This window comes from Pseudoliparis swirei, chromosome 8, assembly GCF_029220125.1.
Source record: "Pseudoliparis swirei isolate HS2019 ecotype Mariana Trench chromosome 8, NWPU_hadal_v1, whole genome shotgun sequence".
In the NCBI taxonomy this organism is placed as follows: Eukaryota; Metazoa; Chordata; class Actinopteri; order Perciformes; family Liparidae; genus Pseudoliparis; species Pseudoliparis swirei.
This window is the reverse complement of record NC_079395.1, coordinates 17,601,280-17,628,025: the sequence shown is the minus strand read 5'-3', so window position 1 is coordinate 17,628,025 and position 26,746 is coordinate 17,601,280. Positions and strand designations below refer to the sequence as shown.

General features: G+C 44.5%; 3 protein-coding genes and 1 non-coding gene across 7 annotated transcripts; 2 read left to right on the top strand and 2 right to left on the bottom strand.

Moving 5' to 3' along the window:
* Positions 1 to 67: 67 nt before the first annotated feature.
* Positions 68 to 9,213, top strand: LOC130197803 (granulocyte-macrophage colony-stimulating factor receptor subunit alpha-like). 3 transcript variants are annotated; one of them, XM_056420701.1, is made up of 8 exons: positions 68 to 150; positions 3,849 to 3,933; positions 4,267 to 4,337; positions 4,950 to 5,002; positions 5,133 to 5,287; positions 6,044 to 6,219; positions 8,083 to 8,216; positions 8,345 to 9,213. In XM_056420701.1, the coding sequence occupies exons 3-8, from the start codon at positions 4,274 to 4,276 to the stop codon at positions 8,732 to 8,734; spliced, it is 972 nt and encodes a 323-aa protein (XP_056276676.1). In that variant the 5' UTR covers positions 68 to 150; positions 3,849 to 3,933; positions 4,267 to 4,273; the 3' UTR covers positions 8,735 to 9,213. The 3 variants fall into 3 exon arrangements, with proteins under 3 accessions (XP_056276676.1, XP_056276677.1, XP_056276675.1); XM_056420702.1 differs by lacking the exons at positions 68 to 150; positions 3,849 to 3,933 and having other exon boundaries at positions 3,950 to 4,337; positions 8,358 to 9,213; XM_056420700.1 differs by lacking the exons at positions 68 to 150; positions 3,849 to 3,933 and having other exon boundaries at positions 3,950 to 4,337.
* trnae-cuc (transfer RNA glutamic acid (anticodon CUC)) lies at positions 210 to 281 on the top strand. The gene has a single exon. It is a non-coding gene; the product is annotated as a tRNA-Glu (tRNA).
* A 75-nt stretch (positions 9,214 to 9,288) lies between the features above and the next one.
* LOC130198322 (SH2 domain-containing protein 1A-like) lies at positions 9,289 to 11,534 on the bottom strand. 2 transcript variants are annotated; one of them, XM_056421470.1, is made up of 4 exons: positions 11,372 to 11,534; positions 10,587 to 10,647; positions 10,354 to 10,495; positions 9,289 to 10,185 (listed from the first exon to the last, which is right to left on the bottom strand). In XM_056421470.1, the coding sequence occupies exons 1-4, from the start codon at positions 11,521 to 11,523 to the stop codon at positions 10,163 to 10,165; spliced, it is 378 nt and encodes a 125-aa protein (XP_056277445.1). In that variant the 5' UTR covers positions 11,524 to 11,534; the 3' UTR covers positions 9,289 to 10,162. The 2 variants fall into 2 exon arrangements, with proteins under 2 accessions (XP_056277445.1, XP_056277446.1); XM_056421471.1 differs by having other exon boundaries at positions 10,354 to 10,492.
* Positions 11,535 to 13,658: 2,124 nt separating this feature from the next.
* On the bottom strand, positions 13,659 to 16,257 carry LOC130198056 (uncharacterized protein CXorf38 homolog). Its single transcript, XM_056421111.1, has 6 exons — positions 16,022 to 16,257; positions 15,757 to 15,891; positions 14,773 to 14,895; positions 14,343 to 14,492; positions 14,030 to 14,224; positions 13,659 to 13,921 (listed from the first exon to the last, which is right to left on the bottom strand). Exons 1-6 carry the CDS (start codon positions 16,226 to 16,228, stop codon positions 13,811 to 13,813), a joined length of 921 nt encoding a protein of 306 aa, XP_056277086.1. The 5' UTR covers positions 16,229 to 16,257; the 3' UTR covers positions 13,659 to 13,810.
* Between the last annotated feature and the right edge of the window lie 10,489 nt (positions 16,258 to 26,746).

Here is a 26,746-nt window from a genome sequence, read left to right as displayed (position 1 = left end):
GTGTTGCCAACCATTGGCCGCATGGAGCAACAACGAGCAACCACGAGTCTTCTGTAGCGAATCGCTGCTCAGAGCAGCTTTACGCAAAGGTTCATGCTTATTGGTGATATAGACTCTGAAGGAAAGGACTTAAAGTTTAGCAACTGAACGGTAAGTGTATCATGCACCTACGTCATCTACATCTACATGTGTGACTAGTTTCGCAAATGTCCCTGGTGGTCTAGTGGTTAGGATTCGGCGCTCTCACCGCCGCGGCCCGGGTTCGATTCCCGGTCAGGGAACTGAGTTTTTTGTCTCGTGAACAAGAACCACACACTTACTCTACCGGGAGAAGTTTGAGAAGACCTAGATTTATCCAGCTTTTTATTGAAATGTACACAGTTTAAGTTCTCAATGTATTCTGAAATTCAAGCTTAGACCAAATATTATTGGAGCTAAAATAATAAATCATGTAATCGTTTTGTTTAACAATGTAGTTTTTGACTGATTAAAGTATAGCCACCGTTTTGCAGGTATAACAGCCGAACACACTCGTGGCATTCTTTGTACAATGGAAATCAAATATTGTTCAGGAAGTTCTTCCCAACACTGTTTCAGGTTATTCACTGGACTTGAACTGCTTACATTTCAATAAAAACTGGAAACATGGGGGTGTTATAAAACTTTTGCACGGTAGTGTATATATTATATCATATCAACCTATATTTAGAAGCTAAATCCAACTGTAACATCGCTGGGAAACTAATCAAAAATAATTAGTTGGTCACCTTTTTTCTATTCAGTGGAATTGTTTTTTAATTTCGTTGAAACTTATTATGTTTTCAGGTGCTATCACTTCGTGCTAGTGCACGTGTTGTCAAGATAAGATGTCATACTTACCTCTGATGAGTAAAACGACACACAGAGAAATAGACAAATAATATACCTTCTACATTGCGCTACAGGTTGAATGAAAGTCATCCTTGTCCAGTTCAACCAATGTCATAAAACGAAAGGTCAATAATGACATCGCCGCGCCATCACACAATCATTACAAATAGAAAGTCCCCAAAAGTTACTTAACTGTGTGAATTTTAAATGCAGTGTTCAACTATTTAATTTTATTTTCTATAAATTATATTTCCTAAATTGGAAGTTGAAAGGCTTTTTCAAGGCTTTTAAATAGACCTTAATATAAGATACTTTATTTATTTCTTGTTTATAACATTATTATTAAAAAAACATTAAGTACCCATTTTATTGACAGGAAGAAAGAAATTTTATTTATTTTATTTATATATATATATATTGGTTAAAATTAGGGCTGTGAAACGATTAAAATTTTTAATCGGGTTAATCACAGGTTTTTGTGGATTAATCATGATTAATCACATATTACCGATATTCTCGGTATATTTTGTGAGAATATAGAGATTTATGACAAAAGACGGATATATACATTTATACATTCTTCTATACAATGGTGCTGCAACTCAGCAGTTATTTAGCAGTTTTCTTCCATATGGAACATTAATACATCTTCATCCTAAACAGAATGTTTAACCCTCCTGTTACCTTCGGGTCAATTTGACCCCATTCAATGTTTAATGTCGGTGTTCTTTGGGGTCAATTTGACCCCAGGCTGTTTTTCACTGTGTCAAACATATAAGAAATATCAACTTTTTTATTTATTTAAAGGGCTATTTAGGTAGTCAACAAACAAACATAAAGTACTTCACACTTAAACTTGGGAAGCAATATTAATTCTAATAATTTTCTGGAGGTTTTAATTGCTGGGGTCAAATTGACCACGAGGGTAAAATATGTTAGTAAATGTAAAGGTAACAGGAGGGTTAAACAGAACATTTTTCTCTTGTTTGTCAACCATGAACTCCACCATGATACAATCTAAAGGCCTCTAGTCTTCCTCTAGCAGCTGCTGAGGCAAACTGACTGTGTGGGTTTTCTTCATGAACTGGGCCGTGATGAAAGGGACGGCGGGGACACCGCTGCAAAGCTGAAACCTCACCGGCCCGGACACGGACAGGTGGACAGATTGACAAGTGACTTTTTTTTTGCTCGGTCCCGATGCGCGCGCACGGAGCTCTGTGGCGCGCGAGACGGAGATCGATAAGTGTTAACGCAACGCGAAGAGACAGAAATGACATGCTGCTGTGGAGATACGATCAACAACAGACGTTTAGTTTAATAAAAGAACAAAGACGTGCTCTAGAGAACATGTCAGGGGCGGGCCAATCTTTTTAATGTCATGCGATCTACCAACACTATGCCGCGATCGACTGGCAGGTCGCGATCGACGTGTTGAGACCCTGATCTACAGGAAGTAAAAGTCGTAACAAGGTTTCCGTAGGTGAACCTGCGGAAGGATCATTACCGATGAACAGACCGTCTGCATGAGAGCGGACAGAGTTCAGATTGAAGTGGTGTATTGGAAGCTCATTTTGCAAGTGACTTTTTTTTCGTCCCGACGACCAACAACAGACGGATTGGAAGCTCATTCTGCGCATGCGTTAAATGCGTTTAAAAAAAAAACTAGTTAAACCTGTAATTGAATTAACTGAGTTAACGCGTTATTTTTCACAGCACTAGTTAAAATATCAAATTTTACCCAAAAATTCAAGGATCACTTATTTTATTTTGAAAAGTTATTTAAGTTCTTAAAGGGTACCTGTAGTGAAAGCGAAAATGTAGCCAGATCAAAAGATAATGTGTTTCTAAAGGTTATTCATGCACTGACGGTCCAGTATTCAATAACAATACGTAGTTTAGGCTGTTCAAAGTCCTCAACTCCGACATGCGACATTGCACTGGAGCTTGAATATGTCGCGGGTGGTGTGACGTCAAATCGTTGAGAGATCGACAGCCAGCCACAGCGGATGTGTTCAGATACCAATATAAACAACGTCGAGCGCTCGCAAACAAATGCTGAGAGATTGATAATATGGACGATGAAAGATTGTCTGATTCAGCAACTGGATACTTGTTTGAACCTTTAAAAGCAGACTATCCCCATTTAGTGAATTGTGACAGCGATGATAGCGATGATTCTGATGAAGTTGATGCTGAAGGACCGCCGGTCCAGATGCTTCACCGTGCGGACCGTGCACGCAAGTCGGCGGACGTTTGGTGCAGTTGTGGGAAATGTGTGCCACAAAAAACAGACATAGAGTGCATTTGTTGTAAAGAGCACGAACTTATGTCCGATGATATAGTGTCATTAGACCTCATCTGCTTCACACAAAAGAGTGAGCTTGATAGCTACATCGCGCATAAGCCAGCGCTGGAGATGTCTTTCATTGATGCAATGATCGGCCGACATGTTCGGGGGCCTGCACCCGAGGGAGAACTGTCAAATCGGTAAGTTTGCCAGTTGTTTCATGTAGGCTAATTTGCGATCACCAGAGTTGGTGTGATTATTACTAATATTCTGAATATATTCACCTTTATTCTCCCATAAGCGAGAGGCCTAACATTTGCCTGCATACTCCGGATTGGCTGAATTCCTTTCAACGACTCAACGTCATAGTTAGCTTTGACATGAGTAAATAACTAGCAAAATGGCTGCGCCCTGAAGCGTTCACGGACTCGGAATGTTGACAAAGAAATGTAAATCCTCGGGCTATGCGTGACTTGTTGACAATAGCGGCGGGGTAAATATGATTTATTTGATGCGCCGAATGGATGTAGCACGTTGTTGTTTTGCACTACAGGTACCCTTTAATGTATTTAATCAAGACATTTGCTTCTACAGTGTTTGCCATCTTTTGATATATATAAAGAAAGAGGAAGGAACTCATCGTTTCCTGAGGCGTTGCATTAACATGACGTTGTGCCTCATTTTCCCCCAGAAATGTGTTGTTTCAGTGCCTGAGAGCACCGACAGGCAGCGGACTGGTAGGCCGCGGCTCCTCGGTGATGCTTCTTCCGATAACGGTACTGTAATATACACTATAAGAGTATTTTGAGTCAGATTGTATTCAAAAGGAAAGCTTTGACCTAATCCTGGGTTTAACCAGGAGTAGTTTCCTGTGGAAAAATCAAGAATCTTCTGTAGGCATGTGAACATTGGAAAAACTTAAATTAACCACGAGGAGATTTAACATTCATATGCAGAAAAAACTGTTTGTTTTTGATTGTTTCCCCTTGAGATGTCCTAAGAGATGCCATTTAAAAAGGGGAAGTATGAACTGCCAGGAAATTACTTACTTGGATACAACAGCCTCTCTCTGCTGAGTTCATGTCGGCTTCTCTGTCTTCGGGTCTCAGGTCGGCTATGAAGCTTTCTGTGCATCCAATGCTGTGGTGCAATTGGCTAGTTGTGTGTGCCTCAGGAATTGGTGGGTATGCGCCGTGGATATTTAAGTAACAACATTGCCCAAAGCTCTTTAGTACACCATAGTTTGACTGGAAACACATTTTTGGGCCACCTTGGCAAAGGAAATCCTCCACCACCCGGATTAAGACACAAAAAACTAAATCTTGATGAATTAACCCTCCTGTTGCCTTAGGGTCAATTTGACCCGATTCAATATTTAACCCTCCTGTTACCTTTATATTTACTAACATATTTTACCCTTGGGGTCAATATGACGCCAGCAATTAAAACCTCCAGAAAATTATTAGAATTAATATTGTTTTCCAAGTTTATGTGTGAGGCACTTTATGTTTGTTTGTTGACTACCGAAAGAACACCGACATTAAACATTGAATGGGATCAAATTAACCCGAAGGCGGCAGGAGGGTTAAATATTGAATCGGGTCAAATTGACCCTAAGGCAACACAAGGGTTAAGCGAGGTGTACTGCAGAAGAGAGAATGTGCGACCTGCTTTGAATCTTAATGAACCTAAATAGATGCTCGCACTGTGCTGCACATACTCAAAGACGATAAGGAGGCTTTTGATTGACCCTGTGCCCTAACCCTCGATCACAGATGTCCTCTTTTAACAGAGACGCAGTCCAACGCTCCAGATGTCTGTGAGGATAAAATAGACCCGGGCAGCGTGAGAATCAACATGTTCTTTTCCCTTTCCACACCGGCACAAGAACAAAACGTGCTACTTTAAATACAGATTTGCATTTGCGTTGAATTATTTCCATATTCCGTCCTTTAAGTCTGCAGAACTGTTCCAGCTCTTTCCACAGAGCCCTCGGGGGCAGGGACACGACGTCGAGGAGGCGAAGGTGAACGATGGCTTCCGCTGCCTCTTCTCCCCGACGAATACACTCGACTGCTCCTGGTCCCTCGACACTTTACAGAAGGATGCTCAGCTCTTTGTCCATCTCAGGTGTTCATGATTGTATTAAATCAAGCACGACCCATATGGCATAGAGCAGGGGTGTCAAACTCATTTTCACCGTGGGCCACTTCAGCATCATGGCCGCCCTCAAAGGGTTGTAACTGGTCCATATAAACATATAAACTAAAACATATAAACACATAAACTACTCCCCAACACATTGTTCAATAACTCTTTGCATTTGAATATTGTTAATTTGAGTGTAGAAATATTGAACATAAGAAATGTTCTCTAACATAAATCCATTTCATTTGAAACTTTCAAAATAAAAGCACAGGATATTTTTCTTTCATTTCTTTAAGAAAAGGTGATCATATGTCTTTCAAGCCATCAGGGGCCATATACAATTAAATTGTCTCTAATATAACATAAATCCATTTAATTTGAAACCTTCAAAATAAAAGCACAGGATCTTTTTCTTTCATTTCTTTAAGAAAAGGTGATCATATGTCTTTCAAGCCATCAGGGGCCATATACAATTAAATTGTCTCTAATATAACATAAATCCATTTAATTTGAAACCTTCAAAATAAAAGCACAGGATATTTTTCTTACATTTCTTTAAGAAAAGGTGATCATATGTCTTTCAAGTTGTCATACGCCACATGAAGATGTGGCGGGCCGGATTTGGCCCGCGGGCCTTGTGTTTGACACCTTTGGTATAGAGCTTTGATGACTATGTTTGAATATGACCGTATATTTGAACAAACAGGCATGTTAAACATTTCTTTGTCTGTTCCCCAGTATCTGTGATGACGACAGAGCGGTCCACTATCCCAACACTTCGTCCGAGGAGCGGGTCGGATCGATGTCTTTGACTCTGCGGGAGCACGAGGAGCTGTACGTAATCCTCCACTTCAACATCACCCTGCACGACGCCTGGACGCTCTACACCTCGACCTACGACATGGAAATGCTCGGTAATGCTCCGGGATGAACGCCGTCGATGAGTCGTTGAGTATCTGAACATCGTCCTCCTACAGATGGTATTCAATAGAGAGGCTTATTAGAAACAGCTGCTACCTTTGAGACCTCACCAGGATCCCCAAATACACAGCTCCTAGGTACCTCCCCAATACCTAAAATAACCAATGCAACTGAGAATCACAATCAAATACACACTGGTGTATTAATGTGAATCTGTAAACAGCAACCTCTGTACCTAGGAAGCAATCTAAGAGATTCTTAAAATCACCTATAGGAAGTGACCCAGAGTCCGGGCTCTAACCTTTCCTTAAAACAACAACAACAACAACAACAACTAACACAATACAAGATCAACGGTGATAGATACTGCCTTTGATATAGTCATATAGATTATTTAAATAAAAATCAGGAATAATTCAATTTCCATTCAATTCAGTTTATTTTGTATAGCCCATTATCACACATTATAAATGTGGCTTTACAATCTGTACACATACGACATCCCTGACCTTTGACCTCACATCAGATTAGGAAAAACTACCAAGAAATAGAAAAAAACCTTTCAAAGGAAAAAAAAAAGTGAAGAAACCCCGAGGAGAGCAACAGAGGAGGATCCCTCTCCAGGATAGACAGAATAATACATTCAACACATTCAATGAGTATGACAGAGTGTATGAATAGTTGGTGGAATAGGGGTTTTAAATGACTCACCAGCCTTTAAACTCTTACTGGCAGGTCAGGAAAACATAAGTAAACTAGAACGGGCACTCGGTAGAGCGCATACCTTCGCATATCACACGATTGGGCATTGAATTATGAACATTTTGGCATTAGTTGCATGCCAATTGGATAAAAATTGACCGCGCTATGGTAAAAAGAAGATTTTGACCTTTTCATGACCTTGACCTTTGACCCGATTGATCCCAAAATCTAATCAAATGGTCCCCGGATAATAACCAATCATCCCACCGAATTTCATGCGATTCTGTTTAATACTTTTTGTGTTATGCGAATAACACGCATACAAATAAATAAATAAACTAGAATGGGCACTCGGTAGAGCGCATACCTTCGCATATCACAAGATTGGGCATTGAATTATGAAGATTTTGGCATTAGTTGCATGCCAATTGGACAAAAATGTATCGTGCTATGGTAAAAAAAGAGTTTGACCTTTCCATGACCTTGACCTTTGACCCGATTGATCCCAAAATCTAATCAAATGGTCCCCGGATAATAACCAATCATCCCACCAAATTTCATGCGATTCAAGAACATTTTGACCTGTTCATGACCTTTGACCTTGACCTTTGACCCGATCGATCCCAAAATCTAGTCAACTGGTCCCCGGATAATAAACAATCATCCCACCAAATTTCATGCGATTCGGTTCAATACTTTTTGAGTTCTGCGAAAGATTTTGACCTGTTGATGACCTTTGACCTTTGACCCGATCGATCCCAAAATCTAATCAACTGGTCCCCGGATAATAAACAATCATCCCACCAAATTTCATGTGATTCGGTTCAATACTTTTTGAGTTTTGCGAATAACACGCATACAAATAAATAAATAAATAAATAAATACACGGCGATCAAAACATAACCTTCCGGCATTTTCAATGCGAAGGTAATAAATACACGGCGATCAAAACATAATAAACACAATAAAAGGCCAAAATCTATAGAGCAACACATTTACTGGAGTATAGACAGCTCAGTAACCAACAACATAGACAACATCAGTGCATGCATGAATTTGGTGAGCTGAATGTTCAGGTCGGGTTCAGACTGTTTGTGGAGAGTCCACAACAGACACTCACACTGAACTCTTATGTTGTATTTTGTTGCGACAGAGGTCCTGCCTCCGCCCCAAAATATCTACATCTCAGTCCGAGATGGAGGCCTGTTGGTGACGTGGGCTCTGCCCCAAAGTCGAGTACGAGTCAACCCTTCGTGCTTTGAATACCAGCTGGACATGGGTGACCAGGTACGCCCGCGCGTCTGGATGTGGATGTTGATTGTTCCATTAAGGATGCACGCTGCACCCGTTGGTGGTTTTACCTTCTGGTGCACGTGAACAACCTGCTGAGCGTTTTCCTGGCGAATCTTTGTCAGGAAAAACCCAAAGACTTGACGGACCGGCTGTCCTACACGGAGCCCAACGTCGACCCCCACTGCACCTACAGTGTGAGGATGAGGACGAGGAAGAGGGGCGTCTGTCAGGAATCTTCCCAATGGAGCGACTGGAGCCCCGTCGTCAGTGAGTGCTGTTTGTGTGAGTCACGTGGATTAGTCTTTGAACCGAAGACTGCTGACCTTTGTATCATCTTCATATATTTACATATATGTATACATTTATGTATATATATATATGTATATCAGAATCAGAATCAGAATCAGTTTTATTGGCCAAGTAGTTTGCACAACAAGGAATTTGTCTTGGTAAAGTGTCTCTGTGCTTACACAAAATGTACATTACAACACAGAACAAACAAAAACAAATAGTGCAGAACAGAACAAACAGTGCAAAGGTCTAAGAAGTATTAGAAAGTGACTTAAAGTATATACAAGAAGAAGTGGAGAGTGCGAGAAGAGAAGAGAAGGGATAAATATATATGCTACAGTGGGTTATTGTTTAGTAGTGAGACGGCGAGGGGGAAGAAACTGTTTTTGTGTCTCGAGGTTTTGGCGAACAGTGATCTGTAGCGTCTACCAGAGGGGAGGAGTTTAAATAGTTTGTGTCCGGGGTGGGAGGGGTCTGCAGTGATTTTTCCTGCCCGTTTCCTGACTCTGGAGGTGTACAGGTCTTGGATGGTGGGCAGGTTGGCACCGATGATCTTCTCTGCAGACCTGACTGTCCGTTGGAGTCGGTTCTGGTCTAGTTTGGTGGCCGATCCAAACCAGACAGTGATTGAAGTGCACAGAACAGACTCTATAACTGCGGTGTAAAACATGATCAGCAGCTCCTGAGGCAGGTTGTACTTCCGATGCTGGCGCTGGAAGTACAACCTCTGCTGGGCCTTCTTGATGATTTTCTTGACGTTAGGTTCCCACATTATTGTGGCAGCAGATGCATAAAACATCAAACATGGGTCACTGTCAGAGCTCAGACGGACTCAGCTTGTTGCAGCTCTGACAGTAACCTCAACATTGGAGGTTCAAGTCAAATAGTTCTTCCTGTAAAGCCACGTCTCACGGATGTTTATTTCACTGGCGTCGTGCGTTGACTGGACTTTGCAGATACTGAAGACACAAAATATGCACGTTCAGATCCAAGCAGACACACATCGACCATTTGAGAGCAGCATGATCTATTTGTATTCTTTCTTTGAGATCACAGATAGTGATCAGCTGGTTGTCAGACCTGTCGAGGTTGGATAGCGGCGAAGAAGACGAGTGCATCGCGACAATGAATGAATGGATGAAGAGGCACGATGAGATGCCCGCTGCAGATTTTAAGACCCGCCTTTCCTGCGTTGCTCCATTTCCTGTGTCGTTGTGCACAGGTTCCTCTGTTCTGCGGCGGCGGATAAGATCAAATGAAACATGTGCCGACAAACCGCACAGATCAGAGAGGTCGCCGTCCTCAAACGTGACTTCCCCAAGCAGAAAGACAACATGGGGACACATGACCACGACTAATGTAAACACATCTGTCTTGCATGACACAAACATCTTCATACAACAGCATCAGAAATGTCATCGAATTTCTTTTTATGCTCCCACACACTTTTTAAAGTTGATTCAAACGTACACAGTTTGCATACACCGCAGCAGCTTTTTATTAACCCGATACTAAAGAGACACTCAAATACATTTGAGAAGATGTGAACGCACAGACCCTCGCTGGTCCACAAAATGCCGGTCTCCGCCATCTTGTTCGTCCCCCTGATTGATGAAGACGTACCCTCAAGAGACAGAGCTGCTGCTGGCTCACATCTCCATGTAGAAACACTCTGTGGAGGACACCATTGAGAAGGTGTTGACTGGTAGAAAGAGATGGGCGGACATGTCATAGCGGGAAAGGAACTCTTTGATGCACCGCAAACAGGAAATGCCCACACTGAAGTCTCAGTGTCTGTGCGCTTTGGGCCAGATGTTGATGCAGTGCATTCAGTTTGTACCTGGTCCCAAGCTGCTGTGTCGTAGCTGTGTTTTGTCCAGCGGTTCTGTGAGGGGGGCCATGCCGGCATCAGAGCCTCTTCTGTAATGCTCTATCAGCGTTTCCAGAGTCCCAAAACTCTGCGGTGGGACTCCTGGATCCTGCTAATCACACACACACACACCATGACAAACAGCCTTGTGTGTGTGTGTGTGAGTGCGCACGTGTGTGTGTGTGTGAGCAGCGTTCACCCACCTGAAGACTCCAGCCGTTGGCAGAGGGTATGAGCCTGTAGGTGTGCACAAACGGGGCTTTCCTGCCAGACACAAAGGAGTCATCAGCTGGTTGTATAATCTGAAAAGACTAAAATGCACTCACACGTTGAAGATTCATGTTTGTGGGGGGGGGGGGGGGGGGCATTATGGTTCATGTGGGGGGGGGGGGGCATCAGGCCTACCTCAGATTATCCTTCTAAATGTTAAATATGGATTCATGATGTAAATATGTTTCAGAGTCTGCTCAGATTGTGAGACGATGAAATAACAACTCGTTTCTAAATGAGAAAGACTTATTGAGGAATAGGATGCAGAATATGTGTATTGAGGTAAGCAGGCGGTGGAGGGAAAGTACATTTTCTCAACATCAAATTAGAGACACTTGTACTTTCCGGTGAGTATTTTCCATTTAATTCTACTTCACATTTCTGCACCACTACATTTCAGAGGGAAATATTACACTATTCACTCTATTGATCATACTTTTCACATCAGACATGTGATTCATGAAAACATATATGGATTTTTATAGAAGAAATGTCCCAACCGTATATGCAATTATTAATAAATGATCCTGGACAACACTCAGAGGCTGCTCTAACAGGAAAGTAACAGTTTCTTTCACCTGCCGTTGTGTGAGAGCTCCGCCATCAGCACTTTTTCTCAGCTCGTCTGCACATCATCAAATCAAATCAAACGTCGTTACTGCGAATAGAAACACGCAGAGCGGGGCCCGCAGCCGGCTCCAGGGGCCCCGACACCCACCTCACACACAGACAGCAGGCCCCCGGCACGGTCTCGCTGTCTCTCAGCAGGAAGCTGCCGTCGTGTCCGAATCTCTGCAGCAGCCTCTCCGTGGCCTCGTGTCCGATCCTCCCGTAGTAAATACACCGGACCAGCATCCCCTCCCGGTCCATCGTGTGCTCTGAGGGGCACAACGATGCTGCCGGCTGCCGGCTGCATGCAGACGAGCGCTCGACAGGACGTGACAGGAAAAGCTACTCTGGTTTTCACACCTTCTCGCGATGCACTTGCACCTCGCTGCGCCGGTGCACCGCAAAACAATAATATACTTTTGCCCCCCGCCCGACTTTTGTGGTTTCTGCTTGAAAAGACATACACAAACTAAAAAGGGTGTAGCTCTTCAACCACAAAAGTTATATGAAAAATAATAATGTGGATGTTAGGCTATAAGGGTAACACGTGTTAGCTTATGTTCAGATGTGTAAATATTAGTATATATGTTACTGGTTAAGAGTAAATAAAGATGAAAATTCTATGAAAATAGAAGTTTCAGGTTCGACTAGGGAAAAAAGCACTTTCATGAATATCTCCTGGATGGATGCACAGCAGCAAAGGCCTAAAATCACCCAGATAATAGCACAACTTGTTTACAGTCTCTCTGCAAAGTATGACTCAGTAAAAAATAAAGCAGAACAATAGTTGGAGAGTTTTTAGTAAAGAGAATTTAGGCGAGGTCTCTAAAATGTGCATTTGGGCATATTGGAGCACCATCTGTGCCATTTGACTTTTCTCATGTACCAAACCATTTATTTCACTTTCACTTTTACTTTTGGTATTCAATACATCCAAATACATCATGCTGTGGCTTTAAAACAGTAAACCAAAGATTAAAAAACGATCAAACAAAGTGCACGTGCGCGTGCGTGCGGCGCGTAAAGCTGGTTTTTGGATCCGTCACAGAGCAGCTGTTGCGCGCGCAGATATCTCCGCCGGGGAAGGGCGGATTTTTAAAAACGACAAGTCATTGGAATCCTTAGAGCCAATAGAATCGATTGGTACCGAAGAAAGACAATATTGACAACATTGTGAGCCAATAGGAGACAGAAAGGCGTCGACATCATTGAAATGTGAAATCCGATTGCTGAAATTGAACTTCCTGACAGCTGACTTCAACGTATTCCACAAAAGTCCGCCTGGTTTGTAAAGGGACAGATACACACACGGAACACATGCCAGCTCGTTTTTTACGATAGCACGGAGCTACGTGTCGCTAGTTCCGGAACGGAGAGGCCGACTCCTGACAACATTAAGATTAGGCTATGATATTTCAATGATTATTGGTAGTTTGAGTTTGAGTGTTGAGATGGCTCACTGATACTTATAGCCCACGTTGTCTTCTTTAAGTTGATGTCCAACATCAATATATTTGCTCATGTGTATTAGGCTATAGTGTTTTAGACAGTTTAACCACAATGTCCAAAAAGTCCCCCAATTGGGACAAGAGGGATAACAAGAGGGATAACCTCCACCTTTTAAATGTGAAAAAAATATATTCATTAACTTTTTATTAATTTGGTGTTTTGCAGGGTCCCGCTCTGCCATGTTGACCTCTTGTAACCCCTGTGTTTCTAAGTCACACTGTAGTATTATATATAGGGGGAGGACATCAGAAGCTGAACTATGCCACCATGTGTGCAGACACACGCTGCCTGAAAGAGGTTTAAGATAAAGTCAGAAGATGATGAGTTTCAGCTGACAGACATGTGCACAATGTCCCCCACGTTAAGCCCACCCTCACTGACACACGAGCATTGTGGTTTACACTTTCTGAAAGTGCATGTTATAGAGATCAAATAATCCAGTTTGATGGTTATTTGGCTTTTTGTTTCACTTTGTTTCCATGTCAGTATTGGATGTTACACTCACACCTTGCCGGTACGTTTAATAATGCCTGAAGAGATTTTATGATGATGACGTTAATGCAGAGGAAGCCGTCAACATGCTTTACATTTACTGGCGTAGAAACGTAATAACTTACCTCTATAGTCAGAGCCACACACACACACACACACGTCACTATGTTGTACTTCAGTAAGTACAATAAGGTTTAAAAGCCCAACACAGATTGGCTTATTGACATGATTTAATGAAAGCCACAAGCTTCCCTTACTGACTCAGGAATGCCTTTATGTGGACTCAACATTTACTTATTGACTAACGCTTGTTTTTAAAGTTTTTAAACTTTGTGGTACCTGGGTAGATTTGATATTATTTGGATCATCTGGTCAATCAGGAACAAGTCAGTGGGTTTGGTCAATTTCTTTTTTAATTCACCTTTTTAAAAGACTTCCTTTACACACACATACAATCTCCATACATCACAAATCCCTCGATCTGCTTGACATTGACCTCGCCACATTTCAGGGAGTAAACATAAAAACTCCCTTTCACCTCCTACTTTTATTCTCCGGTCTCCGACAGGTTGATGGCTTGGAGCTCTGAAGAAAACCTCTCGCTCAGATCGCTGTTGGCCTGCAGGAAACCGGCCAGCCTCTTCAGCTGCTCCGTGTCCTACAGAGAAGAAGAAGAGACGGCCGGTTGAGGTCACGCGACATCTTTCTCTACATGCATCACGTCTAAGTGAACAACTGCACACACGGACATTTATGTTCTTCGCACCTGCGTCTCTGCATCATCGTCTGCAGCTTGCAGTAACTCCCGCAGCCTCTCTTGTAGCAACTCAGCCTCCCATTGGACGATCAGGTCGGCGCTGATCTCCCATTGGTTGACAGAATCGCTCTCGATTTTCTCCAGGGCGGCGGAATCCATTCGGTCCAAGCCAGAGACGTATATTGACAAATTGATACTCAGCATCTGGACAAGAAACACTGTAAAGCAAAACAACACGAATGCAGCTGGGACAGAGAGCTCACGAAGCAGCGGTGCACACACACACACACACACACACACACACACGCACACACACGCCCACCTCCTCGATCTGCTTTCCAGCCCTTGTCATCTGTGGTACGTCGCCAAACTGCAGCACAAGCTTCCTCACGCTGGTCTGGAAGCGTCTCATCCATTCATCCGTCACACGCAGCTCACAGGAATGCATCAACTCGTTCCGGAAGCGGATCACCTGGGAGCGCCAGAAAAAAGAAGAGAAACCCGGTCCGATTTAGTCGAAAAAGGTAAAAAAACAAACACAGCGACGGTCATCAAGGACGCCGTCCCTCTAGATCGTTGTGCAGAACACCAATCCCCTTGTTTTGCATTTAGACTCCTCCCTCTTTGCTTCTACTCAGAGATATTGTTCATGATATTTGTGAATGGGTACAACATGTCAAGCATTCATCAATAAGATGGGAACGAACACGTTAAATTCACCGTGTGAGTATTTTGTCTCTCGGACTGTTTACCTCTCTCACAAATGTTGGGTCCACAAAGTTGAAACAGTCACAGTGGGTGATCAGGTTGAGCAGAGCAGAGGCGTCACAATGCTCGGCCCCCTTCACTCTGCCTTGACCCCGGGGCATGAAGGCCTGAGGGAGGGAGGGAGGGGCAAAAAGACAGAAAGATTAAAAGAGAGAAAGACATCATTAACAATTGTTCTACTGATTATTTCCTCTATTACTTGAATATGAAATGTCCAAAAGTTAAAGCTCTGTGTCCAGAAAGAGGATTTCCTCCCTGAGTGTTTATAGAACAGATCACAAATTATAGTGGTAAAAACTATGGAACAAAATCAATGAAAAGGTCCTCAGGTGACATTTCCAACCAAATGTATTGTGTATCAGAATTGTCAAATTAAAACTTAGTTACTGAACCTTTAGTTTTATCTAATGTACGCCCACAGCTCTGGAGCTCCGCCCCCATAAAGCTGGATGTTGTTTAACACCTTTAACAATCTCCTGGAGTGGCACATAACGGATGTTGAGACCATTGAGTGCCTTGAAAGGCGCCTTATAAATAAAATGTTTATTATTATATTATATCACTGCGTTACTTGTTCTATAAGTCGACTTCCGACACACTTTAACTGAGTCATGTTTGAACTTCTTTTGACATATATGCGGACGACAGTGAACTGTATTCCTTTGACTTTGTTGATTTTATTTCGTTGACATTTTTATAGAGAAAGCATTTGAGAAAAAAAAGTAAACAAAGTTGCAGCTCTAACTCAATACACTCGACCAGATATAACAAAGGAGCCTCTGATGGCATTGTGCTGTCGCTGCAGGTCAACATCAGGACCCATACACACGTCTGCTTCAGGAAAGGAAGTGTCGAAAGGAACTACTCCACATTCCACAATATCAAACCATATGTTAAAAAATGCCTAAAGGCAAATTAAATGGCAGTCTCGGCAGATTCAGGTCAAAGGTCACCAGTGGGATGAGTACCTTGGCCAGCTCCCAGTGGTCTGTTCTCCAGTTGGGAGGGAGACAGTTGTCCCAGTTCAGAGTGGCATCTGGCTGCCTGCGGTGTCTCAGGATCACCTTCTGCCACTCTGCACACGCCCTGCATGCTGAGGAAAGCTACACACACGAACACACACACACACACACACACACACACACACACACACACACACTGTCATCATGCAAAAGTGTGGCAGAAACAGGACTTAAGTTCACGAACTGAAAACGGAAGAGTTCACGGACTGACCCGATTCCCTCTCGGGCTGCACGATGACGTCACACACGGTTTACGCAGCAGAGCGTTTTGATTGAGCAGATCTCCGTGGAACGCGCGCGCGTGCTGGGTGATGAAGGGGTGCAGGCCCTCCTTCAGGAGGAGCAGACACCGTCCGGCTTTCAGCCAGTTCGTATACTCCCGGTCGTTGAGGCGGACCGCCAGCTCCTCGCGCACCATGTCGGCCTTCACTTCCCGACATAAACACAGCAGCAGCGGGGCAGGGTCCGGCCCCGGGGCGTAGCTCCGCCCTCTCCGTGCAGGCAGCTGCAGTAGCGGCAGGGCGCCGCCAGATGGCGCTGTCTGCATTGGTAAACGCCCCCGTGTGTCTGTTACGCTCCTGCTGATGACCAGAGAGCTCCAAGCAGCGGCCATCTGTACCACAACAGTCGTGAGGAGTCTACAGCTTGATTATATAGTGGAGGGTGGGTAATGATAAGGAATTCAATTTTGTTGTAACATGTCAAACATGGTGGATTTTTTTATTTTTTAAAATGTAAAACATGGTGGATCTTTTTATTTTTAAAATGTAAAACATGGTGGATTCCTGAGATGGACTGGCGGCCTGTCCAGGGTGAACCCTGCCTTTGCCCAATGTCAGCTGGGATCGGCTCCAGCGCCCCACGACCCTAATAAGGATAAGCGGTATGGATGGATAATGGATAATGAACATGGTGGATTTGTTTGGCCCCGTTTTTGTTCTTGTTTTTCATAACCCTGTTCGTTATGGTTACAACAATGTTTACATGAGACCTATTTATATATTTGTCCAATTCAATTCAATTCAGTTTATTTTATATAACCCATTATCAAACATTACGAATTCTCCTCAAAGGGATTTACAATCTGTACACGTATGACATCCCTGACCTTTGACCTCACATCGGATCAGGAAAAACTCCCAAGAAATAGAAAAAAAACCTTTCACAGAGCAAAATGTGAAGAAACCTTCAGGAGAGCAACAGAGGAGGATCCTTCTCCAGGATGGACAGAAGAATAGATGTCATGTGACCAGGATGAAGCTTTACAGAGTTACATAAATACATTCAATGAATATGAGTGTATGTTGGTCACTATAGTGACCAAAAGCATTCTCTGTTGCTCTCCTGAAGGTTTCTTCGATTTTTTCCCAATGAAATGTTTTTTTATATTTCTTGGGAGTTGTTCCTGATCCGATGTGAGGTCCTGGGACAGGGATGTCTATGTGTACAGATTGTAAAGCCCTCTGAGGCAAATTTGTAATTTGTGATAATGGGATATACAAAATGAACTGAATTGAATTGAATTGAAATAGGTAGTCACATGTAAAAACGACCTGGGATTTCTTTTAAAGCCACTCTGCTTGCAGCTCTGTGTTGGGTCTCCGTACCAACTCCTGCGGTTCTGGTCTTCGCAGCAGCTTGTGCGGTGGGTTCATCAGAGCTTTACAGTTAAAAACAGTTCACACGATGCCGCCGAGTGTGGGGAGAGTGAGCCCAGCCCGAAAAGTTGCAGACGAGGAAACTTTGAGCGAAGAAAAATATGCAAAAAAAGCCTCTGCAGAGCCGAGGGGGACAAAACAGTTGGTGATAGTTCCCTGGGTTCTTCACTATACGACTAGTCATAGTCATTTGATCCGTTTATGGCTATCTTAAAGCTCATTTAAATACATTTTTCAATTATGTAAAGCCTATAATACGTAATATTCCGTTTATTAAGGGCCTCCAGCCGCTGGGGTCACAGCAGTTCAGCTCCTCTGTACCTTGGTCTGATGAAAGCCCATATCATGATTCCATCACCCACATGGAGTCGGTGCATTGTGCCGCCCTGAGGCAGCCCCCCTATGAGAGGTGGCATCACCAAGCTGCTCTCTGTGCTGTGAAGACGAGGGATGAAAACCAGCCGAGTCGCACCAGCAGCTGCATGCACCGATGTCCCCGAGGCTGCCGCTGTAGGTGTTCATCAGGGAGGAGAGCTGGAGCTTCTGACAGGCTCCATGTATCAACCGGGACTAGGGGCTCGCGGGAGGAGGGAGGTTAGACTATAACATCCTGTTTTAAAGCCTCTGCAGCACACACACACACACACACACACACACACACACTAAAACAACTCAATGGCAGAAACCCTGAGAAGCAGCAGAGCAGCGAGGCTTTGTTTAAATTACAGAAATGAAAAACCCCATCAGTACATTGAAGTGCCTTCATCCCGTAAAACAGCGTCCCAGAACAGGCCGGGCTGGCTCCCTAACTGCTAATTAATATCCCCAATTTACAGTTTCACAAATATAACAAACACACTATCCCACAATCCAATCTGAATTGTGCCCAGGACTACACTAATATAGAGGAGAACATTGAGAGCCTCCTGGAAACGCAGGCTTTAGCATTAGGAGCTGACTCGTCTTCTAATTACTGCAGTCAGGAGAAAGCAGAGAGAGAGAGAGAGAGAGTGATAAGTGAAAAATAAAAGTGTATCCAGCTGAACCCCTGACACAGAATCCAAAAACAGACTTAAGCTTCAGCTTTATAATGAATCAAAGTCGACACAGACACAGTTTAACGAGCAAACAATTGTGCTTATGCAGTGTGTTGTGTGTGTACACACACAGTCTGAAGAAACAGCTACAAGCTGGGGCTTGCTGCAAGAGCTCACTTGGGCACATGCAGCAAATGAGGGACTGAAATAGGAGTATAGACAACCCGGGTTGCCTGGAAATGCACTTGAATGTTACTCTCATTTTCTAAATGTTAAAGTGGAAGTCATGGAATAGTGTGAAAATGTCCGGGAGTCGGCGTACTGGGTGAGAGGAGCAATTCTTTACAAGCAATGGGTTTTTTTGGGCCGCGTTAGCAGCGTGGCCGGATGGTAATGTATCTCGGTTGGACAGTTGGACTAAACTTAAAATGTTAGTGGAACAGGTTAGTGGCTGTCACCTGTAGGTTTCCCCAAAGCACCAAATGATGAGCGCAGGATGATATTTGGTAATGTCTTTTGTTCAACGATGCTTCTGCTCGCTTTTCTCTCGCTCCTCAGTCCCTATACTGCTCCTTTATGGGGACAGACGCACACAGATTCACCCCAGCTGGGGCTGATTAACAATCCACCTACAGCTGAGGCCGATTAGACCTGGTCCTCACACCGTTCCCTGAACCACACCCCCGCTCCACCCACACTGCAGCCGAGCCTAAACACCCCCCGCAGCCACATTGTCATTAAGAAATGTTGTCATTAACAATATTTGACCTGTAATTTAACCCCTCCGAAGCAATTTAGGAGCAGTGGGCGTCTGTAAAGCGGCCAGGGGGGACCTCCGGGGTTCAGACGGTGGGAGCCAGGGTTTCGAACTTCCAAACTCGTGATTAAAACAACCCCCGTGACCGAAAGTCTCATCACACGTTGGATGGATTGCAGTGGAAGACATGGTCCCCAGAGGATGTATATCCTAATGACTTTGGTAATGAGGTCGACATTTGTACTTTTAACATGCCATTTGGCACACACAAACACACACACACACACACACACACGCATGCGTCCCTCAGGGTCATTGTAACTTGGCTATCTTCTGACTTTTATGTTGGCACGCTGGGAGGCTGAACCATGATGCTGAACATGGGCAACATTATAAAGCACCACGCGTGTGCCGGCACGTTAGCATGATGACGTTAGCGTTGAGCTCAAACCTGTGATGAGGTTGAAATTGAGCCTTCGCTACGACTGACACGTTTACCCCCGGGTTGATTGATGTGTCCCTGCTCAAATAAATAAATAAATGGAAATGAAAGAAGAAGAAAAAAAGAGCTGAAGTACGGACATCGGCTCTTGTTAAATGGCCAAGAGCCCTGCAGTGTGTGTGTGTGTGTGTGTGTTGTTATGTATATAGACATACTGACGGGCAGCTGTGGTTATGGTTACACCCCCATCACCTGTCAGAAACATGCACATCTTATTATTATATTTTTTTTCCAGGGAAGGCAGACAAGACAAAAAAAAACCACCTAAAAACTAAGGTCTGAATAATCGTTGATTGACTGTCTTCTGCGCGGTGCATTCTGGGATACGCTCTAGCACACATGACCCCCACTTGAAATAATGATGAAATGAGACACGAAAGAAAGGTAAGTGAAATACAAGCCCTTTCTATTTCTGTGTGCGTGTGTGGTTTCGGGATAATATCGCCTAGAAGGCAGCTGAGGTAGGCAGAAACAGTCACAGGATCCCCAATTAAAATGTATTACATCGCAATTATGAAAATGAAAAGACGTTTGTGTTTTATCAAATAATTTCATCTTTACATGAAAATGTAATTAGTCTTTTAGGATGCAAAGAGAAAAACAAATATCCCTCTATCTTTGTAATTGGATCTCCATGGATTTGACGATAGTTAAAGTTACGCCCTGGAGTATATGTGTGTGTGTGTGTGTGTGTGTGTGTGTGTGTGTGTGTGTGTGAGTGTATGTGCATAAATGAGTCCTGCTCAGCAGTCAGTCGAGGGGACACAACAATATTAATGTATGTGTGTGTGTGTCTGCAGGTGTGCATAAGTGTGTGCTCGCTTGCATGTCGATACATCTATGCATTTGTGTGCATGCGTGCGTATGTGTGTGTGTGCGTGCGTGTGTGTGTGTGTGTGCCCACAATCCCAGCAGGTTTTTTTTTTAAGCAGAGGAGATCAAAGAGACATTAGTATTCTGAAATAAATCACATGCTCAGGCCTCACTCTGGGTCCCCGAACACATACACAGGAGACACACGCACACACACACACACACACATGCTCTCTCTCTCTGTGTCTCATTCTCTCCGTCTCCTCCCTTCTCTTTTCCCTACCATCTCTCTCTTCAAAAGACCCCCCCCCCTCCGCCCCCTCCTCTCCCGGGCCCTAGCGGCCTTCAGAGCTATCTGCTTACCGGCTCTGTATCCTTTGTTACATCCTTTCGGTTGCTCACGTTCCGACTTGAGCCTCGTCTCCTCCCTCCGTCTGCAAATAAGCAGAAAAACAGAATGCTTTGTCAGATAAAACTGCTGTTCATCGTTGGAAAAAAGTCAGAAACGCAAAGTAGGGGTTTCTGACGAGTGTATCCTTAAGGGAGGGGACCTTTCCTTCTCGCTCCCTTTCCCCCCTTTTTCAACCCGTTTCCCCCAACCCGTCATACACACCTTTTATTTCAGTTGATTTCTTCCTCCGACTCTTTTGCAAACTCAGCAGCGAGAATGATTTTTGGTGATTTCTTTCTTCTTTTTCTTTTTCTTTCCCCCTGTCTGTTTTTTGGGGGCGCTTGAAAAGTGTGAGCTTCAGGGTCGTGAGGATGTTCCGGCTTCTCTCTCCAAAGTTGTGAAGCAATGAGAGCTGGTCAGGCATCAGCCGGACTCCACCGACCTCTGAAAGGATGGTCACGGACCATGTGCCAGAGGGGGCATGAAGGGGAATAGAGGAAGAGAAGTGAAAAGGAAAAGGAGGACATGATTGACATGGTACAGGCGGCAGAGGAAGAAGCTCATTTTAGCCCCATAATTAGAATAAGTGTAACTGCCTCCTGCGGCTCCTTCACGGCCGCAGCATCCATGAGATTCAGGGTTTCTTCTTTGTGCTTTGTTGTCTGTGTGTTGCTGCCCACATTTGCATGTGCATGTGGGCACGTGTGTGGGATATGGATACGTTTAGGCCAATGTAGACATGCGTGTGCGCGCATGTGTCCGCATGCGTGTCTACTCGTGTGCGCGTGTCATTTTGATAGCCACCCACATGAATATGCAGATCAGTTTTGGAGAGCGTATGTGCTCAGCATTAAAGCCCACTCTTCAATGCTGACCCAATTTCACACTGTGGTGTATGCGTGTGTGTGTGTGTGTGTTTGTGAAAATGCGCGCACTTGCTTATCAATGTATTATGCCAAGTTTGGAGAAACCATGTGGTTAAGAGGGAGGCCAGTGTGAAAGTGTGTGTGTGTGTGTGTGTGTGTGTAGGTGTGTGTGTGTGTGTGTGTGTGTGTGTGTGTGTGTGTGTGTGTGTGTGTGTGTGTGTGAAAATGCGCGCACTTGCTTATCAATGCATTATGCCAAGCGTGTCTCTCTGGTTCTCACGCGCCTGTTTTATATCTTAAATATATTTTTAGCTCAACACACGTCTGGTGGAAATGATCATTTTCTTTCTTCATTCGAGAAGGTGGATACCACTCTGTGTCCGCACCGGCTTAGCTTGGCATAAAGGCTGACAACACCAGCACACTAACCGGCACTCAGTCTCAATAATGAAGTGTTCGATTGTTTAATGTTGGACATTATTGCATCATCAGACTTCCACGTGCTCAGCTCAGCAGACCGTCCGGGAGAAGCCAGCGGTCGGTCAAGCCGCCAGCAGATGGAGACGTTGAGGAGAGGGAGGCTGCTGAGGCCCAGTGGCAGAGCTGAGGTAATGTCTCACTGGTCTATTGTTCCCTGTCCTTATCCTCACCCTCCACACCCTCTCCTTCTGCCTCCCGGTTTAACTCCCCCCTCCCCCCCCACCCCCCCCCCCTCTCTCCTGGACTTCAAAGGGAAGGAAGGAACTAGAAAATAAGGTGAATACATCCCCCCCCCACACACACACACACCACCATCCCCATCCCATGCCCCTATACACGTTGCAGCGGATATGCTTTTTTAATTGCTTGTGCTAAATAACATAATCTATTTTTTTGTAAGCGTAAATGATGATCTGGGTGGAATCCATGCAAATGCTAGCGGACCTCATTAAACATTAACGTGAGCTCATGGAAGCAGAGCACCTCGGAAACAGGGAACAGGGAACAGGAAACAGGGAACAGGAACAGGAAACAGGGAACAGGAAACAGGGAACAGGGAACAGGAAACAGGGAACAGGAAACAGGGAACAGGGAACAGGGAAAACAGGGAAAACAGGGAACAGGAAACAGGAAACATGGAACATGGAACAGGGAACAGGAAACAGGGAACAGGGAACAGGGAACAGGAAACAGGAAACAGGGAACAGGGAACAGGAAACAGGGAACAGGGAACAGGTCGCAAGACAAGCAAAAACAATCCGGAGGCTGTGAAGCGCAGACCGCCTGAATACGATCTGGCACCCAGCGCTGCAAACTCCGACCGACATTCCTGGGCATCTTTAACCCAAAGACCCAGAAGCCTCGGCAGACTGAACTCTGCAGTAGATCAATGGGAGGATTAACGCAGGATAAGATGTCAGTTCTAGAGCAGCTCTGTGCTGCCTCGGTGAGGGGAGAAGATTGAGAGGCTTTCCTTTGATCTCGCCCTGGCGCATCGGAGAGGGCCCGCTGCTGCCGATAATGATGCCGAGGCCCATCGCGGAGAGCCGATCCTCCGCTGGCGATATAGAAGGCGGCCTGTGGAGGGTTGGGCGGGACAAACGGATTTAGCCGGACGGATTTTGGATTCATGTGCATTTATCCCAGAATGTATTTTTCTTTTTTCCTCGAGTGGCGTGTGTCTGCGTGTGTGTGTGCGTGTGCATGTGTGTTTGCCTGCGTGTTCCTGTCGGTGTGTGTGTGTGTGTGTGCGTGTGTCTGTGCTCCAGTTGTTTCCTCCATCACTTTAGATCCAGCTGAACACCTCTGTCCTCTATCAAGGACATCCCTCCCTCCGTCCCTCAGATTCGGTCTCTGTCTCTCTCTCACAAACACAAACACACACACACTTCACCTAGACACCCTTCACACACACACACACACATGCACTTTCTCTCTCTCACTCTGTGTGACAGGCCGCGGTGCGCGAGAGATGGCTGCTGACATTCAGGACAGTAAAAGGCTTAAGGTGGAACGTGTGTGTGTGTGTGTGTGTGTCTCTCTCTCTCTCTAAAGCAGATACAGAAACCTCTCAGTTCTTGTTGTCACACACACAATCGCCAACAGTACACCGGCGTCTGTTTGACTGTTGGCCAAAGCCGGATGATGATGATGATGATAAGAGGATGAAAGGTCAGAATCTCTTAATTAGAGCTAAATGGGAATTAGATTGGGCTTTTGTTCATTTCAGAAACAGCTCTAGTTAACCAGATTAGCGCAGTGCGGATTAGGCCCGGGGACAAGGACGGCGAGGGAAAGGTGGACACGTCGGCCTCGGGTACCGGTAACCGCGCCGACCCGGAGCGCCTTATCTGATTGGCTGTCAGTCAGGTTTGATTGAAACCAAGCGGGAGACGACGAGAGTGTCTGGAGACAGTTCGACGACCCGCGGAATCAAATCATCTCCATTCTGTGTGTGATGGTGATCTCAGACTCTTATCTAACACCTCGCTCCCTCCGGCTCTCTCTCTCCTCCGGGATTCTGTTATTTCTTTACCATCCCTTTGCTACAAAAGAGCTTTTCTGTTCATCTGACCTCCTATCCGCCGCATTTGACGGGCCCCCTCTCTCCTTCTCCCTTTCCCTTCTCTTTCATCCCCTCTTTTCTCACCGTCTTAGCCTGCACTCTCTCTCTCTCTTGCTCCCTCTCTCTCTCATCATCATCCTCCTCCCAGCCTTTCTTCCCTCGCCACCCCCCCTATTCTATTCTGTGGCCCAGCGTGGGTGGCTGAGTTTAATGAATTCTCTTTTCTCTCTGCAGCCAGGCGCTGATTTCTGATTGTGAAGAGGTGTGCTTGCGTTGTGAGTGTGTGTGTGTGTGTGTGTGTGTGAGTGAGTGATGCGCGCACACAACACACACACACACTCGCACACACACACTTTCACTGCCACGACTGATCATTTTATCAGTCTAAATAAACCTCGGCCGTTATCCCGATCACGGCATCGGGTTGCACTTCCTCCTCTCTTAAAAAGGAAAAAGTAGCCGACTCGCAGCTTTTAAATAGATATCGGCCCCGGGATGCGTCTGCTGCGGTGAACTCAACCTGCCGCCTCCGGCAGCCAGAAACATGAGTCAAGAAGTGTCCTCTGCCCGTGATGTCTAAACGCACAGGAACAAAACAGTAAACGACTGCAGGAAGCGACCAGACACGCCGATGTTCACGGATCAGATGATGTCGTGTAACTGATACATGTCGCGGCTGTTGACGGCGTCTCAGACGGACCTCTTGCATGTGCACAGTCAAAGTATCAAAGGCTTTACGTCCGTGTTGGAGGAGAGTTGGCAACGTGAAGCAGCGTATTGTCACGCCGTGGACCATACGTGTAGTTATCGTACTGTACTGTATTGTGTTGTACTGTACAGTACTGTGCTGTACTGTACATTACTGTACATTACTGTACATTAATGTGCTGTACTGTACTGTGCTGCACTGTACATTACTGTACATTAATGTGCTGTACTGTACTGTGCTGTACATTACTGTGCTGTGCTGTACATTACTGTACATTACTGTACATTAATGTGCTGTACTGTACTCTGCTGTACTGTACTATGCTGTACTGTACTTTACTCTGCTGTACTGTGCTGTACTGTACTGGTGTCAGCTGAGGTTATATGGCCTGATCTGCTGATGAACTTGTGGCTGCAGGTACATTTGAATGACATCGTATTCGAGTCACACAAATTACTTTTCAGAATCAAATCACTCCGTTCAGTTCACTGATCATCTATATCACACATACTCGCTAACAGGGAGCTAACATAGCTTTCACAAGCCCCGTCATATGGCTAGTTAAAAACTCATTTTCATTTGCAGAATAAGTTTCATCGATATAATTTTAAACCTTTTTTAAAGACGAAATAATTAATAGTGAACCACCTCATCTACTGTTTTTTAAATGAGTAACTACAGGTATTAACCGAAGCACATGGAGTCCATGTTGGGTTTAACTGACCAAGGCTAAGTGATTGAACTGTTTAGCCACACCAACAGCACGGATCATAATCCACCACTTCAGATTAAAATCTCAGGCAGGCTTGCAATTTAAATTGTAATATTCAGGATGATTTGTTGATCCTCTGACTTTTCATTTCGCCCAATCATCAGGTCAACATTTCAATTTGACTGATACGTGCTAACATCTGCCCATTAGCATTGTCTTCATGAGTTAACGTTTCGCTCAACGTACTGCCTCATTGCTTTAGACTCTGGTTTAGACCCCTTCAGTCGGAGCAGAGGCCTTATAGCCAAAGGGTTGCTGGTTCAATGTGTCCGAACACATGAGGTTGTATCCATTAAGGGTCAGACAGTGAATGTGTAGAATCCTACGAATATCTTCGGACAATTATAAACCCAAAATTGAATTTTGCTGCAAACTGTGAAGCCGTGTGCAAAAAGGGGCACCAGCGTTGGTTTTATCTGAAGAAACTGTCAAACCATGATGACCTTATTTCCTCATGCTTTTATTAAATACATGTTATCTTTTCATTTGGTGTCATGGTTTGGAGGCCTGTCTTTAATTAAAGAACAACAATTATTCACATCGGATTGTTAAATGGTCCAGCAGGCTGATTGGTGAGTCCCAGCTGAGCCCAGAGTCCCTGAACACCACACACTTACAACGGATAGCCGGCTCCATCTTAAAGGACGACTCCACCCTTTGCACAGGGAGTTTCAGCCTCTTCCCTCAGTATAAAAATGGTATAAAAACAGCTTTGTTCCAGCAGCCATCTTTCAGGTGAACAAATTAGAATTATAACACTGATTTGTGTCTTTGTCTTATCATCATGTCCGTCTTGTTTTTTGTGTTGATTGTAATGTTTGTCGAGATGAACTGCGAACCAAGTCTACCTGCGGGTACAAATACAGTAACCTGAACCTGAACCCTG

What these genes read in the sequence shown, in the direction of transcription:
- LOC130197803 (XM_056420700.1), top strand. Translation starts at nt 4,238, where the DNA reads ATGTCGGCTTCTCTGTCTTCGGGTCTCAGGTCGGCTATGAAGCTTTCT. An exon ending in TGTGTGTGCCTCAGGAATTG is followed by an intron (nt 4,338 to 4,949) that starts GTGGGTATGCGC and finishes CTCTTTTAACAG; the next exon opens with AGACGCAGTCCAACGCTCCA. An exon ending in CAGCTCTTTGTCCATCTCAG is followed by an intron (nt 5,288 to 6,043) that starts GTGTTCATGATT and finishes TCTGTTCCCCAG; the next exon opens with TATCTGTGATGACGACAGAG.
- LOC130198322 (XM_056421470.1), bottom strand. Translation starts at nt 11,523, where the DNA reads ATGGACCGGGAGGGGATGCTGGTCCGGTGTATTTACTACGGGAGGATC. An exon ending in CCAACGGCTGGAGTCTTCAG is followed by an intron (nt 10,496 to 10,586) that starts GTGGGTGAACGC and finishes GTGTGTGATTAG; the next exon opens with CAGGATCCAGGAGTCCCACC. An exon ending in ACACAGCAGCTTGGGACCAG is followed by an intron (nt 10,186 to 10,353) that starts GTACAAACTGAA and finishes TGTCCTCCACAG; the next exon opens with AGTGTTTCTACATGGAGATG.
- LOC130198056 (XM_056421111.1), bottom strand. Translation starts at nt 16,228, where the DNA reads ATGGTGCGCGAGGAGCTGGCGGTCCGCCTCAACGACCGGGAGTATACG. An exon ending in GCAGCCCGAGAGGGAATCGG is followed by an intron (nt 15,892 to 16,021) that starts GTCAGTCCGTGA and finishes TCGTGTGTGTAG; the next exon opens with CTTTCCTCAGCATGCAGGGC. An exon ending in CTGGAAAGCAGATCGAGGAG is followed by an intron (nt 14,225 to 14,342) that starts GTGGGCGTGTGT and finishes TTTCTTGTCCAG; the next exon opens with ATGCTGAGTATCAATTTGTC.